The sequence below is a fragment of the Trichosurus vulpecula genome, chromosome 1 (assembly GCF_011100635.1).
Source record: "Trichosurus vulpecula isolate mTriVul1 chromosome 1, mTriVul1.pri, whole genome shotgun sequence".
Classification (NCBI taxonomy): domain Eukaryota; kingdom Metazoa; phylum Chordata; class Mammalia; order Diprotodontia; family Phalangeridae; genus Trichosurus; species Trichosurus vulpecula.
Genome location: NC_050573.1, coordinates 142,386,352 through 142,401,903, shown reverse-complemented (window position 1 = coordinate 142,401,903; position 15,552 = coordinate 142,386,352). Strand labels below are relative to the sequence as shown.

The window sequence follows — 15,552 nt, the reverse complement described above, 5'->3', positions numbered from 1 at the left end:
GTTTGGTCTCGGTAGCTACTTTAATCACACACCCAGATTTCCTTTTTTTCAAGCTATGTGCCACATGGTGGATGTTTTCATTGTAGTTGTTTTTTTGTTGGTTTTTTTATTTGTTTTTTTTCTACTAATGCCCATGATACAGGAATATGATGCTTTTCCTTAATTAAGTTTGTCTTTGGGAAAATTTGTGCCATTTTTTGCCAGATGCCCTCTGTATCAAAGCATGTGGATCTTAGATGTTGTTTGACTGTAGCCAAAGTTGTCCTTGAAATCTTTAGAATCTGGTCAATTTTGTCTCTTTACACTCTTCAGGCCCCCTCTGTTTTTGTGTAATGGTTTCCTATGGGGGTCTGCTGCATTCCAATTGAGAGCTTGCCAAAATTTTTTTGTGAAGACAGTAAGATGGAAAAAATGCCAGCAGCAAGGAGAGATTTTTCTGTGCTGTGTAATTAATTCTGCAGGATGAAGAGTCAAGGTTTCAGTAGGTGGCAGTGTGACAGCAGAGTATTAATACGGAACATTATTCCCATAACATTACCCTCGCCATATGTCCTAGTCCAAGTCTGAACAGTCTAGAGGGACGGAGTGTGATGAGTCCAGTTCTCATTCTATGGAAGCCTAGAGTGTATTCCCCAAATAAACAGCTAAATATTTTACATTCCAGACTGTTCAGTCTTCTGTTTATCTAATGGAATCATAGTCACAATCAATGATTTTTTATCACTTACTGAAACCAGGTGCTGGGGTGAGGATGATGTGACCCTTGTGTCTGTCTGCTACATGTCTCCTAGATGTTGTTTGGGTTTTCTGTGGTTCCTTTGAGGAGCAAAGAGTGAGGTCTGGGGACCAGACAGCTTCCTCAACAACAAGAAGTCCCTGCTTTTTTGGAAAGAAGTCACTTGTTTAAATTCATTAGCAAGTATAGTATGCATCTGTTCTCTTTCTTTTGGCTAAGTCTGTGATTTGGCTTGTCTAGTACATGGAATGAGAATGCTGTGAAGTGCGTCAAGAAGACATGCCCAAAGGGCAAGCAAATGGCTTGAGATTTTTCATTATGATGTTCACTGTGGGGAAAATAGAACAATGTTTTCTTCAATCTCCAGAAACTGGCACTGGGCCATTGGTTCTTGCCACACCTATACCCCTAAACCTCCAGCGGTGCTCTGTGCCTTCTCTCAACAGAAGTTCTGACCCTCTTGATGGGAGCCTGAAAGATCTACCAAGATTTTCCCAAAAGATTGGAACCTGGGCCGAAGTCATTCCAACTATTTGTTGGGTTAAGGCTATCCATGTGAAATCAGGGGAATAAATCTTTGCTGCAATCTTTTTTTCCTTCCCAGTGGTTCTCTGCTTCTTTACCACCTCCCAAACTGTGTCTGTGTTTCCTGTTAGCCAGCTGCTGACTGACTTTGGGAACCCTGTCATTTGCTTCTAACACCTTCCTCTGGTAGGTGCCCATGCCTCTAGGTTGCCCACAAACCCCAGCTGTGGGACTCTAACTAGGCCCTCCTTCTGTTGCCCTGTGCTTTGGATCAATCTACTTTCCTCTATCAGACTTCATTGCTTTTCTCTCCTTTTTACTAAAGAAGGCTCTTCTCAGCAGTAATTAGGAAAGGGTCTGAGAAATTATTTCGCACTAAGGTGTTAGTAGACTGATAAGCTTCTTTTGTGCCATTCATATTTTCATAGCAGATAATAAAGGAATGGTAGAATATGAAATGTAGATGGTTGAGGACTTGGACCTTTAGCTCACACCACATTGGTTGTTCCTTTCTGAACCTCAAGGAGATATCATAGAAAAGATTCAAGTGTTCGGTATGGATTGGATCACTGAGGCCCCTTCCGACTCTTAGATTGCTAATATTTTATGATTAATCTAGAGCAGAGGTTCTTAACCTGGAGTCCTTTAGTTTGTTTTAAAATTTTCAATAACTATATCTTAATGTGAGTATCCCTTCCACATCACCAGAGTTTAGGGGCATGGTGCCCTCATGATCTGGAAAATCCACATAAAATTTTTTTGGCCCTCCCTTCATACCAGAGAAGAAATTCGAATTATTATAACATTAAAAGGTAAAATATGTCAATATTATACAATACAATGCAATACATATTTTTTGCATTTCTGAGTTTCTAAATTTTTTCTGTGTCATTTGCTGGCCTTCTCATGTCACATGTGGCTTCTGCAGAACTCCCAAAAAATTCCCATTTAATTTCTTATGCTGACTTGTCATATATTGAAATTGTGATGGGGAATGTCACAATGTGGAAGGGATAACTATAATTGGTTTTTAAAAATAATCCTGTTTTATTTTGTGCATTTAAAAACTTTCTTCTGAGGAGGAACCCAAAGGTTTCAGCAGACTGTTAAAGGGGTCCATAACATGGAAAAAATTAAAAACTCCTGATCTAAAGGGAACCTGTATTAGGTGGTGGCTCCTACTTACAGAGTGGGAATTATGAAGTAACTCCCTTGGGCCTTTTCAGTCCAGAGAGCACTGTCTTTTCTGATTGTTACAAACGCAGAATCCCAGGATCAGGGAATTTGAGAACAGGAAGAGACCTTCCCTCAGGGGCCATCAAGCCCAATCCATACATGAAAGGAATCCCCACTGCACATTTCCAAGAAATGGTTATCCATATCCAATTTCTGCCTGAGGACCCCCACCCTCCATCCCAAAGCTGCACAGCTCAAATTGTTAGGAAGTTCTTCCTAATATCGAGTCTAACCTGGCCTCTGTAACTTCTTCCCATCACTCTGGTTCTGCCCTCTGCAACCAAACAGAACAAATCTAATCCCTCCGTCACATGACAGCCCTTCAGATACTTGAAGACAGCTGTCACGTCCCATCCCCCCTCCATCTCTAGTCTTCTCCGGGCTAAACATCCCCAGTTCCTTAAACAGATCATCATGTAACATGAACTCAAGGCCCTGCCCTATCCTGGTGGCCTTCCCCAGGCCTTCTCTCAATCTCATTAATGTCCTTCTCACTCCTTCTAAACACCTAATTACTGGCACACCAGACATCCAGAGTCTTCTCCCTGAAGGGCATGCCAGGGTGCCGTGCAGTCTACATTTTCCCATACATGTGCAAATATGACCTCATTTTATGCTATTGTGTTTCTGAAAGTTGCATATGATCAATATTTAATATGAATATTTTCATTGAAATCACAGATCTGAACCAAATATATAACATATATAGACATATGTATGCATGTGTATACAAACATACATGCATATGTACTAGAAGATCTGTTAGAGTTGGAGGGTTTTTTCACCTCTGAAGTCCTACAATTCTCTCTCCCTCTCTCTCTCTCTCTCTCTCCCTGTCCTCCTCCTCCCTCCCTCCCTCCCCCCCACTCCCTCCATCCCTTCCTGTTCCTTCCTCCCTCCCTATCTCTCTCTCTCCCTCTCTCTCTCTCTCTCTCTCTCTCTCTCTCTCTCTCTCTCTCTCCTGAAACAAATGAACAACAACAAGAAGAACAATTTAAAAGATTGCTGGCTGGGAACTTGGCTAATCAACCTGCATATCTAAAGCAGCAATAAATGCACACTGAGAGTTGTCAAGTGAAAGCCACTCTGCATCTACTTGAGTACTTTTAGTCATGTACCCCTGCTAGGACCAGAAGTATTACATCACATCACTATTTTCTACATTCTTGTATTGCTAGTCTGTACTGCCAGTGACCAGGGTAGAACCAAGCTGTTGAAATAGAAGCCTGGGTCTCTTTTCTTTCCTTTTTAATTATTTCTTTTGGTCAAAAGAAAATCAATTAGCATTATTTGAGCGCCTACTATGGGTCCAGTCCTGTGCTAGGTGCTGAGACATCAAGACAAACCTGAAACTGTCCCTCCCCTTGAGGAGCTTCAATTCTACTGGGGGAAACAATTTGTATACATAATGGAGGAGATTTGGTTTCTACTCCTCCCCTAATCCATTTGATATAAGTCTAGATATTAAGATTTTGATGTGTTAACAAGGTGTTAACATAAAGTGATGGACTTGGAATCGTGAGGACCAGGTTCAGATCCTATCTCTGACATTTAGTAGCTGGGTCATCCTGGGTAAATGACTTAACTTCTCTGGCATTCAATGTCCTCATCTGTAAAATAAGGGCCTATAAGGTCTGTTTCAGCTCTAAATCTAGGATCTTATGAATGCATGCTATTTATTTATTTATTTATTAGCATAAACACTTCCTTAATTGAGTTAGAGGGGAGCAATACCACTGGATGAGCAAAAATTGGCCATACCCCTGAAGGGTTTGACATAACTAAGACTTGGATATAGTCTATAGCTCAAGTGAGTTGAAGAGAGAACCCAGGGAAGAAGCCAGAGCTTCCTCTCTTGGGGGGATTAGATGAATTTCTCTCCTCAGTACTGAGAATGGCCTTAGTATCTAGCAGCTGAGCAGCTTACTTAAAAGGGACAACTTGTGCAGCAGGTGAAGTATTTTTTTTTTTGTCAAGGCAATTGGGGTTAAGTGACTTGCCCAGGATCACTTGCCCAGGTCAATTTTGAACTCAGGTCCTCCTGACCCCAGGGCTGGTGCTCTATCTACTACACCACCTAGATACCACTGAAGTATCATTCAAGGCATAATTCAAGGCATAGGTGAGGGAGCAGAGCTATATTCTAGAGATATAGGGATACAGAATGTTAATCACTAGGGGGAGGATACAACATTGAAGAATGAGTCATCTACCAGTGAAAAAGAAGGCCAACTCTGGACTCAAGTGAGAGGTAGTCTCAGCAATCAAGAGTCAAGCTATAGAGGAGAACTGACCCTTGAAATCCAGCGGAGCAGCCCCTCCAGAAGAGACACCAAGCCCAATGGGTGGCTTTGTGAAGAAGACTCCACAAGAGAGGAAGTACTTAAAAGTCCAACAGTAATGGAGAAGTTAGTAGTCTTGGTCACATGTTCCTCATGAATGTGCCTTACTATCCTTGTACTTTATGTTTGTGTCTGCCTACTCTTCTCATGGACATTGGGTATATTTGTGGGACACTGTACACCAGGCTTATGGAGGCAATATTTCATAGCTACTTTTAAAAATTATAAGATTTTATAAATGATTTTGCCAAGAGTTAATTACGCTAAGTGGCTGACTATTAAGGAAAAGCACATTGGTGGGGGCTTGCCAAACAAAATTTTAAGGAGTGGATGTTTGCCTCAATTCATCATCTGTAAAATGGTCTGAAGAACAATATGGCAACCTACTCTTTGCGAAGAAAACCCCAAAGAGGGTCACAAAGAGTTAGACATGACTGAAAATGCCTAACCTGACCCATAGGGTATCTTTATAATCTGAGCGGCAGAATTCTTTGGGAGGCAGCATGGTATGAGATAAACCACCCTGCAGGAGAACTGAGGTCTTGTCCCCATTCTGACTCTGACTTATTGTGCAACATGGGCAACTCACTTAAGTGTCCTGTATCTCAGTTTTCTCTAAGGTAAAATGAGGTGAGTGGACTAAGTGATCTCTAAAGTCCTTTCCAGTTTTTAGATTCTGTGATACTATTTCCAACAACAGTCATTGTCAAGAGTTTATCAGATGTTTACAAAAGGTGTGTTGCATTTTAAGTTGTGACATCTGCACCATCGGTTTACTTCCTAACCATGTGTCTTTGGCCCAAGAAGGAGCACTGTGATTACTTGTTTAGTAAGGTTTGCTTCATCAAAGTACCTGCTGAGGAATCTTGTAGAGTAGCTGATACTTTGTGTTTCTGGGTTCTTACTTCACAGTAAATAAAGCTTATACAATAATCACTTTCTCTTTACATAGCACCTCTTATCTGATGCCTCCATAACTCTTTACCAACCACAAGGATTTCCCAACACGCTGGGAAAGGAGTTTGTTTGTTTTTCCTCAGTTATATTCCCAACAAATCAAGGGAGAACTCTGCCCATTGGCAGTGAGCGCCACATTCAGTCCCAAGATTCCATGCTGTGCTCCCTTCCCTCAGGCATGTTGGAAGATGGACTATCACCTTAGACCTATGTCCCCCTGTCTTGATCAGCAAGTGGAATCATGAACCCTGAGAAGACTACCACCTGTGGCACTCAGTGTACCAGCCCCCCAGGTCACAATGCGGGTACTTTCAGCCAGAAACAGGATGGTTTTCAGACTGCAGAGGTAGGAAGGTAACAATGTGACTAAATTCAAAGCCAAGAAAATTACTGCTGGCTGTGCCCTAAATGGTACAGTGGAAAAAGCACTGGACCCAGAGATAAGAAGGTTCAAATCCTACCTCTGACACTTGCTAGCCATGCAACCAGGGACAAGTCACCTAAACTCTCTGAGCTTCAATTTCCCTGTCTGTAAAATAGGGATAATAATATCTATTGTAACTACCTCATAAAACTGTTGCAAAATCCAAACGATATTTTATACACACACATACATTTATATACCTATATGTATATATCAGTTATTATTATTTGTGGCTACTGAAATTAAGCATCTCACCATGTAAGAATTTGAGTGCCACTTACCAGAGAAAATTATGTTTTATTTAGTATCCAGAAAAACAAAAGACTTCTTCCAAGAGTACTATTTGTCTTGAATCAATGAAGTTGGGTCTTCATTCTAAAGGATAATGGAGTCTGGTTGAATTGTAGTTTTGTTTAAGAAGCATATTTTCTGCCTTCACTTTCAACCTCAGGAATTCTATACTTACTATGACTAGCAATCAGATTCAGGCTGTAGCTTGGTTCTGGTGTCAGTGGGAAAGGGTGGTGAAAATGATGAGGATAGAATGAAGGAGGGGAGAACGGAGAAAGCAGAAATGTTTTTGATGAGCATGAAGGAGGTTTAGTGGAAAGAACCTTGATTTTAGTCATAGGCCCTAGGTTAAAATCCACTTACTACTGTGTTATTTTAGGCAAGTCACTCAATTTCTCTGTGCCTCAGCTTCTTCATCCATCAAATAAGGGGTTTGCATGAGAATAACCTTAGAGATACCTTGTATTTCTAAATCTGTGATCCTACAGAGGTGACCCTATTACTTCAATGTAACATTCCTTGAACCCTGAAGGGCATGAAGGAGTTCTTTACCTGAGTGCTTAGTCTAGTCTCTGTGCTTCTAGGATGGATAGGGTGCTATCACATGACTTCCCAGCCCCTGGTGCTGCCTTCTTTCTTTTTCACATGGGAAATCATGTACTATATCCAGTCCATTCTCCTAAATCTTGTCCCTATTTTATATTCCAGTTTACTTTGAGACATATAGGTCTTTTTACATTCACTCCTCTGGCCAAAAGTTCAAGGATTCAACAAAGTTGGCTTTTAGTGCCATCCTCTTTCCTATTCAGAACTCTTCCTCTCCTAGGAGTCATAGATCATTAATGCTGGAAGGAAAGCCACTCTACAGATAAGGCAATTAAGAACTGGAAAGATCATGTAATTTTCCCAAAGTCATGAACTTAGTAGCAGAGTTATCACCAGGTTTCTGGACTCCCAATAGGAGTGGGTACCCAAAGGATACCCTTAGAACCTGAATTACTAGCCCTCCTCTGGGGTTCCAAATGTCAGTGTAAGTAAAAGTTGGAGAAGTAGCCCAGAGGGGGAAGGAATATACATATAAATATGAACCAAAATAAATATGTCTCTTTTCAGCTTTTTTGATCTGGACTCATGATTATAAAAAAATCTGTATCATATTGAGGACAGTGGAAAAGATTTATGGTAGGTGTGAGCTGGTTACAACATATAACCAAAGAAACTTCCAAGAACAGGTGCAAAAGGTAACACTGAGGAAATATATGCTAGGAAGAGAAGTTGGGCTTCTGTGAATAAGAGATGGCAGGCAGATAGCCAGAGTGCTTCAATGGTACCCTTCTGATATCAGAAATGGAAGAAGACCTCTATAACATGTTGGTGTTCACGTAGTGGTGGACTTGTGTAGGACAAGGATGAAAGTCATATCTTTTGAACAGGCAGGAATAGGTTGTGTTATGCATTGTCATTTGTGAGAACAGAATTTGGATTTCTGGATCACTAGGTTGCAGTATATGGTTGACAGATACCTGGCCAGAGATGGAGAACACTTAAAAAAGGATTATAAAAATGTATATGTCAGATATATTCCCAATCTAACCAAAAGAGCATTAAATTAAAAAAGGCAGGGGAGGAAGATGACTTTATGCATGTCCCTCAAGTAAGATACTACAAACAGGAGTTTCCAACCTTTTTGTGTATTGTGGACCCTTTCAGCAGGCTGGGTAAACCTATGAACCCTTTCTCAGACTAACACTTTTAAATATATAAAACAAAATACTTAAGATTAAAAAGGAAACCAATTATATTGAAATGAAGATGTAACTTTTTCCCATCTAAGTTCTTGCACCCTCTGAAATTTATACACAAACCTCTTGTGTGGACCCCAAATTAAGAACCTTTGTTATAAAGAATAGCTACAAAGAAGAAAAAACAATCAGTCAATAGGTAAGTATTAAATACCTATTATAGGTTAAGTTCTGTGCTAAGTACTAGGGATACAAAGAAGGGTCAAAGTCCCTGTTCTTGAGGAACTCACAATCTAAGAGGGAAGACAACATGCAAACAACTATATATAAGTATGCAAAACAGAGGATGAATAGGAAATAACCAACCGAGAGGAGGTACTAGAATTAAGAGGGATTGGGAAAGGCTTCCTGGAGAAGGTAGGATTTTAGCTGGAACTTGAAGGACACTAGGGAAACCTCTTAAGAGACTGAGATGAGGGAGAAAAGAATTCCAAACATGGGGGACAGCCAGAGATAATTGTCAGGAGGGAAAACATCTAGTTCAAAGGAAGGTAAGAAGCCAATGTCACTGGATCACAGAGTATATGTGGGAATAAAGTATAGAGGAAAAGGTAGTTGTGGGACAGCTTATGAAAGGCTTTGAATGTAAATTTTATATTTGATCCTGGAAGTGACAGAGAGCCACTGGAATTTATTGAGTTGGGGGTGAGGGGGCAGGAGAGTTACATGACCATACCTGCCCTTTAGGAAAATTATTGACAATTGAGTGGAGGATGGACTAGAGTAGAGAAAGCCTTGTGGCAGACAGATCAACCCACAGGCTATTGCTAGTCATGAGGTGATAAAGGTGGTGGCAATGTCAGAGGAGAGGAGCAAGCATATTCAGAGGAGTTGTGAAGGTAAAATCAACAGACCCTAGAAACAGATTGGATTTAGAGGGAGAGACAGTGTCAGCCAAGTCACCTAGGTGGACAGCCTGGGTGCCTGGAAGAATGGTGGTGCCCTCAAGAGCAACAGGGAAGTTTTGAAGGGGGGAGGGTCTGGGGAGAAAGATGATTGATTCAGTTGTGGACATGTTGAGTTTAAGATGCTAACAGGACATCCAATTTGAGATGTCTGATAGACAGTTGGAGATGTGAGACAGGAGGTCAGCAGAGAGGTTAGGCTAGGATATGTAGATTTGAGAATCATGGGTATAGAGGATAATTGAATCCATAGGTCCTGATGAGGTCACTAAGTGAAATAGTCTAGAGGGAGAAGACAAGAGGGCTCAAGACAGAGTCCTATGGGCACCCACAGGGTGGGTAGCAGACATTACCTGGATGAAGATCCAGCAAAGGAGACTGAGGAGCAGTCACAAGAAAACCAAGAGAGAGCAACATCATGAAAACCCAAAGAAAAAAGAGTATTAAGGAGAAGGCAGCAATAAACAGTGTCAAAGGCATAATGTTCAGAGAGGTCAAGAAGGATGAGGATTGAGAAATGACCATTGGATATGTCAATTAAGAGATCACCGGTAACTGTGGGGAGATCAGTTTTAGTCGAACAATGAGGGTGGAAGCTGCGCTGTAGAAAGTTAAGAAGAGTGTGAGAAGAGAGGAAGGACAGGCACCAATATTGTACATCCTTTTCAAAGAGTTTAGCCACAAAATGCGGGAGAGATAGAGGTTGATAGAGATGGATCAGATGAGAGTTTTTTGAGGGTGTGGGAGACATGGGCATTTGTATAAGCAGTAAGGAAATGGCTAGTAGACAGGGAAAGATTGAAGATAAGTGACACAACAGGAATGACAGAGGAGACAATCTCTTGGAGAAGACAGAATGGAATGGGATCACGTGTGTATGTAGAGGGATTAGCCTTGTCTAGGAGAAAGACCATCTCATTCCATGAACAGGGGTAAAGAGACAGGGGACTTGAAAGATTGTGGCAGAAGGCATCTGGGCAATGTGAGATGAGGAAAAGGGGAAAAGAAGGAGCTTTTGATAAATAGCCTCAAATTTTTCAGTAAAATATCAGGCAAGATTCTTAGCTTAGGTGATAGAGAGAAGGAGAGCTATGAAAGGTTTGATGAAGGATGAAAAGGTTTGGAAGAGCTGCTATGCTAAGTGGGATAGTAAGTTAATTAGAGATGTGTAAAAGGATTGCCTTGTGGCATTAAGGGTCCGAGTGAGGCTATATAAATATCAATATGTAGTAGAATATTAGCTGAGTCACCCAGAAATTCATAGGAGACAAAGATAAAAAAGTCCCTGGAGCAGCTAGATGGCACAGTAGATAAGAGTGCCAGGACTGGAATCAGGAAGACTGAGTTCAACTCTTGCATTAGACACTTACTAGCTGTATAACCCTGGGAAAGTCACTTAACCTGGTTTGCCTCAGTTTCCTCAAGTGGAAAATGAGCTAAGGACGGAAATGGCAAACCACTCCAGTTTCTTTGCCAAGAAAACCCCCAAAAGGGGTCATAAAAAGTGGGACATGACTGAAAACAACTCAGGTTGTTGTGTTTGTCCTTTGTTTTCAAAGAGGACCATGGCATCAGGGAAATGATGAAATGACTTGCAGTTGACTTTGATTTGAACGAGGGAGGGCTGTGCAAGGTCACCAGCCTCACTTTCTCCTCCAGAGCCATCTGGATCCAGTGACCAGATATTCATCAAGATGACTGGAGATGATCCAGGATGCAATGGGGCACCCTGGCCCTTTAAGGCTAAGGCCTTTTCATGTACTCACTTAGAGTGAAGTAATACCCATTCAGTCAATAGGCCTCTTTAAGAAGTGAGTCAAGGGATGGCCCCTTTAATTAGGAAAAAAGAAAAAAATCAAGCTGGGAGGGGAAGACCCTCAGGGTCAACAACAGCAACAAAACCCCTGACCTCTAACATCAATAAAAAATGTTTAAAGTCTAGGAACAAGTCTAGTCCTAGTGCAAAGGAAATAACTTTTACCTTACAGGCATCATTGAGATTTGGTGGGATGAAACTCATGACTTGACTATGTTTTTGGATACACATGCCTAATTCTAAAGAAACAGGCTAGGTAAAAATGGGGGTACTGTAGCTTTGTATGTTAACAGGAGTCCACAAGGGACAATTCTACTCTGGATCAGATTCCCACTAACAAGGAGGAAGTGGTTGCTGAAATGATGGACCTCTTGGTGGGGTGGGGTGGGGTGAGGAGGTAAGTGACCATTCCATCTCAGAATTTGTGATAGAAGAGTCAATCTAGGCATAGCTTGATACGCACCCTAGCATGGGAGAAAATAGATTTCAAACAGTTCAAAAGATAAATAGGATCCCATGGGCTAAAATTTTCAGAGAAAGTCAATGAGGTCATGAATCTGTTTGGATATCAGTATAGGAAGCTCTCCAGTGAGGAAGTCCTAATAAAGCAGATCAGTAAATGTTCTGCCACATTTGGTATTAGAACATTGCCTAGGGCACTCAGAAAATAAGTACTTTTCCAGGGTCACACAGCCAGTGTGAGTCAAAAGTAGCTCTCGAACCCAATCTTTCTGACTCCAAGGCCAGTTCTCTATTTCCTATACATCACACTGCCTGTCTTCTTGAATGGTTCATATGGCTGTCTAAGCCACAGTCCAAATACAATCTTTATGGAGTAGTGTGAAACTATCCCACACATCTGGTAAAAGGAAAAACTTCTTTATTACACCCACCCCAGCCCGCACCTCCTCAGTTTATCAATGGCTTGCTCTAGCTATACATAAAGCCAGCTTGACAGTGACCCCATTCACACTGTTGCCACAGGCCCTTGGGTCTCCCTCCCCAACTGGCATCTGCTGGCCATACCAAGGCTGGGGTGGAGTCTATTTATTAGTAGTGTTCTAGCTGCACATTTACCAGATTCCAGTTAGTAGCAGAGTTCTCCAGCTTCTCTTCATGTTTTGATTAAGAAGGGAGTGTGTTCACTTCTTGTACTATTCCCTAGCAAGTATGCTTATGGCTACTGTGATTGTCCCCTGGCCCTTGGAATGCCACAGCTGCTCCTGCCATACCTCATGCCCAGACTACTTCATGTGTAGGATTAGTTGCTCCTAAATATCTCCAGTGCGGCAGGATAGGGTGGAGCATGTGGAGCAGTAAAGTACCTGTCTGTACATGTCTTATCCATCATTTCTCAGGGTTCCCAGGAGCCAGAAAGTGAGTTTACAAACAAAGCAAACCCCAAACCATAAATGTGAGACACACACACACACACACACACACACACACACACACAGAGAGAGAGAGAGAGAGAGAGAGAGAGAGAGAGAGAGAGTCTAACTTTATACAGATAGGTTAACAAAAATTTATTCTTTCAATTGGTGGTCAATAAGCATTAAGTGACTACTATGTGGCATGCACTGTGTTAAGTGCTGGGGCTACAAATATGAAAAAAGAAAGATAGTCCTTGCCCTCAAGGAGCTTGAAATCTAATGGAGGAAGCAACAAACAAAAGGAAGCAGAAAAGGGGTCAAAACCATTCCCCGTTCCTAATAATGGTAATTAAATACACTCAAGTAAATGATAAAAATTGCTGTCTTCCATCTTGCTGAATCTCCCCGTGATACCAGTCCTATCAGAAGTTCCAAGGCTGGCATAGAAGCTCGAAGATTGAAGACTATATTTATGGATAACTAGGTCAGCTCACAAGATTTGACCTTAAACTTGGTCTGGCACAGGTTGAAGGGCTGGACCCAGCAAGGGTTGTCTAATAAGGTTTCTTTCAGGGGCAAAATTCATAAAAATGCCATTCAGGGACAAACTAAATATACATATTTTTTCTTTTTCTTTATTTTTAATATTCATTTAAAATCTTTTTCAACCATATACTGTAACTAGTGATCCAGAAAGCCAAATTCTATTCTCACAAATGACAATGCATAACACAACTTATTCATGCCTGTTCAAAAGGCATGACTTTCCTCCTTGTCCTTACAAAAGTCCGCCACAAGGTGAACACCAACATGCTATAGAGGACTTCCTCCATCTCTCCAGATATGAGAAGGGTGCCATTGAAGCACTCTGGCTATCTGCCTGCCATCCCTTATTCACAGAAGCTCAACTTCTCTTCCTAGCATATATTTCCTCAATGTTACCTTTTGCACCTGTTCTTAGAAGTTTCCCATTGGTTATATGTTGTAACCTGCTCACACCTACCATAAATCTTTTCCAATGTCCTCAGTATGATACAACTTTTTTTTTAAAATCATGAGTCCAGACCAAAAAAAGCTCCACTAGAGAGCCTTCAGTGATTGGAAAACTCAGGACCTTATGGTGGCAGCCAGTTCTAATTTCGGGTAGCTCTAAGTGGTGGGCTTTATTATGTTCCCAGTTTTCTCTCTCCTTCCATTTTCTCCCCAAGCCATTGTGTTTTTTCTTACATTGAGTTTAAATCTGCTTCACTTTACTTTCTACCCCATTAATTCTAGCTCTGCTCTCTGGGGTTGGCTTGGAACACTTAAATGGTGCAGTGGATGGAGTGCTAGACTTGGAGCTGGAAAAACGAGTTCGAATACTGCTTCGAATAAACACTCACACTGTGACACTGAGAAAATCACTTACTTTTTTTCTGTGACTCAGTTTCTTCTGGAGAATGATGGGGTTGGACTTAATCTCCTCTAGAATCTCTCAATCTATGGTCCTAAGTAAGTATAATAGCTCTTAAAATACTCATTATCTTTAGGCCTCCCTTCTCCAGGTGAAACATTTCTGGTTCCTTCAGCTGATTTTCTTGGGGCACAGTCTCCAGTCTTCCTATCATCCCGGTTGTCCTTCCTTGGACCTGCTCCAATTTTTCAATGTTCTTCCTAAAATATGGCAGCCAAAAAGATAATACAGTACCCCAGTTATGATCTGACCAGGGCTAAGTGTGGTGGCCACTCCCTCCCAGGACACTAGGATTTAGAGGCAGCCAGGAAGTACGGTGGAAAGAGCAGTAGACTGGGAGTCAGGATGACCTGAACTCAAATCTTGTCTCAGATACATACTAGCTGTGTGATCCTGGGCAAGTCACTTACCCTCTGTCTGTCTCAGTTTCCTCATCTATAAAGTGAGGACAATAATAGCACTTACCTCTCAGGCTTGTGAGGGTAAAATGAAATAATATTTTTTTAACCTATAAGCACTATATAAATGCTAGCTATTATCATGCTTATGACTATTACAGTTTTATTAACAGCCCAAATTGCTTTAGTTTTTGGTGACTACCACATCATACCACTGACTTATTTTGAGTTTGCAGTGCCCTAAAGCCTACGGATATTTTTCCAGACAAATTGTTGTCCCACCTAGCCTTTATTTGTGCAATCCCCATTATTCTAGCCTGTCAAGATCTTTCTTGGATCCTGATTCTGTCATCTGAAATGTTAGCTATCCCTTCCAACTTCCTGTTACTTGCAAATTTCACAAGCATGCTATCTATGCCTCCATCTTATATATATATATATATATATATATATATATATATATATATATACACACACATATATATCTGTGTGTGTATATAAATATGTGTATTTATGTATGCATTTAAACATGATCTCCATAAAAGTCAAGTAAGTCACTTTTAAAGATTTATAAATAACATTTTAAAGATTATAGATTATAGATCTCCCAGAAGAACACAAGAAGTTAAAAACCCTGAATATCATAATGCATGAAATAATGTGAGAAAACCATCCAGAACTTTTGAATGCAGAAAACAAAGTACCAATAGAAAGAATTCATGAATCTCTTGAGAATAAAAACATATGTGTGTGTGTGTGTGTGTGTGTGTGTGTGTGTGTATGTACCAAATATCTGTACCAAAGCACAGAATTTGAGAGTTTGATGGCTCTCAGTGGCTATCTAGTCCAATCCACAATGGAAAAGGAATCCTCACTACAACAAACACTTGAGAAGTCATAATCCTGGTTGAAGATTTTGTTTGAAGACTTCCAATAAGGAGGAAGCCATGACCTTCTGGAAGCAGCCTAACCTACTTTTGGATAGCTCTAGCTATTAGAGGTTTTCCCAGAATTCTAAATCTGTGCTGATGCAACTTCCACTCATTATGTCTAGTTCTGCCCTCTGAGTCTAAAAAGAATAAGACTAATTTTTCTTCTACTAGACACCACTGTTTAAATATTTAAAGAGAGATCTCCTGTCCCACACCCTCTAACTTCCAGGTTAAACATCCCTTGGTCCTTAAACTGACCATCACATGGCATGGGCTTGAGACCCTTCACTATTCTGTTTGCCATTCTGCAACCTGTCCTTCTTAAATTGTGGTGCCTAGGTGTGGCACCACAATTTAAGAAG

The 15,552-nt window shown here is 41.0% G+C and overlaps 1 protein-coding gene across 1 annotated transcript in view; it reads left to right on the top strand.

The window, feature by feature from the left end:
* The window catches only part of BAALC (BAALC binder of MAP3K1 and KLF4), a 110,456-nt gene that overhangs the window by 71,459 nt on the left and 23,445 nt on the right, over positions 1-15,552 (top strand). The window contains 1 exon segment of the mRNA XM_036742319.1: positions 5,973-6,142. Within this exon segment, the coding sequence (XP_036598214.1) occupies positions 5,973-6,142 (170 nt within the window).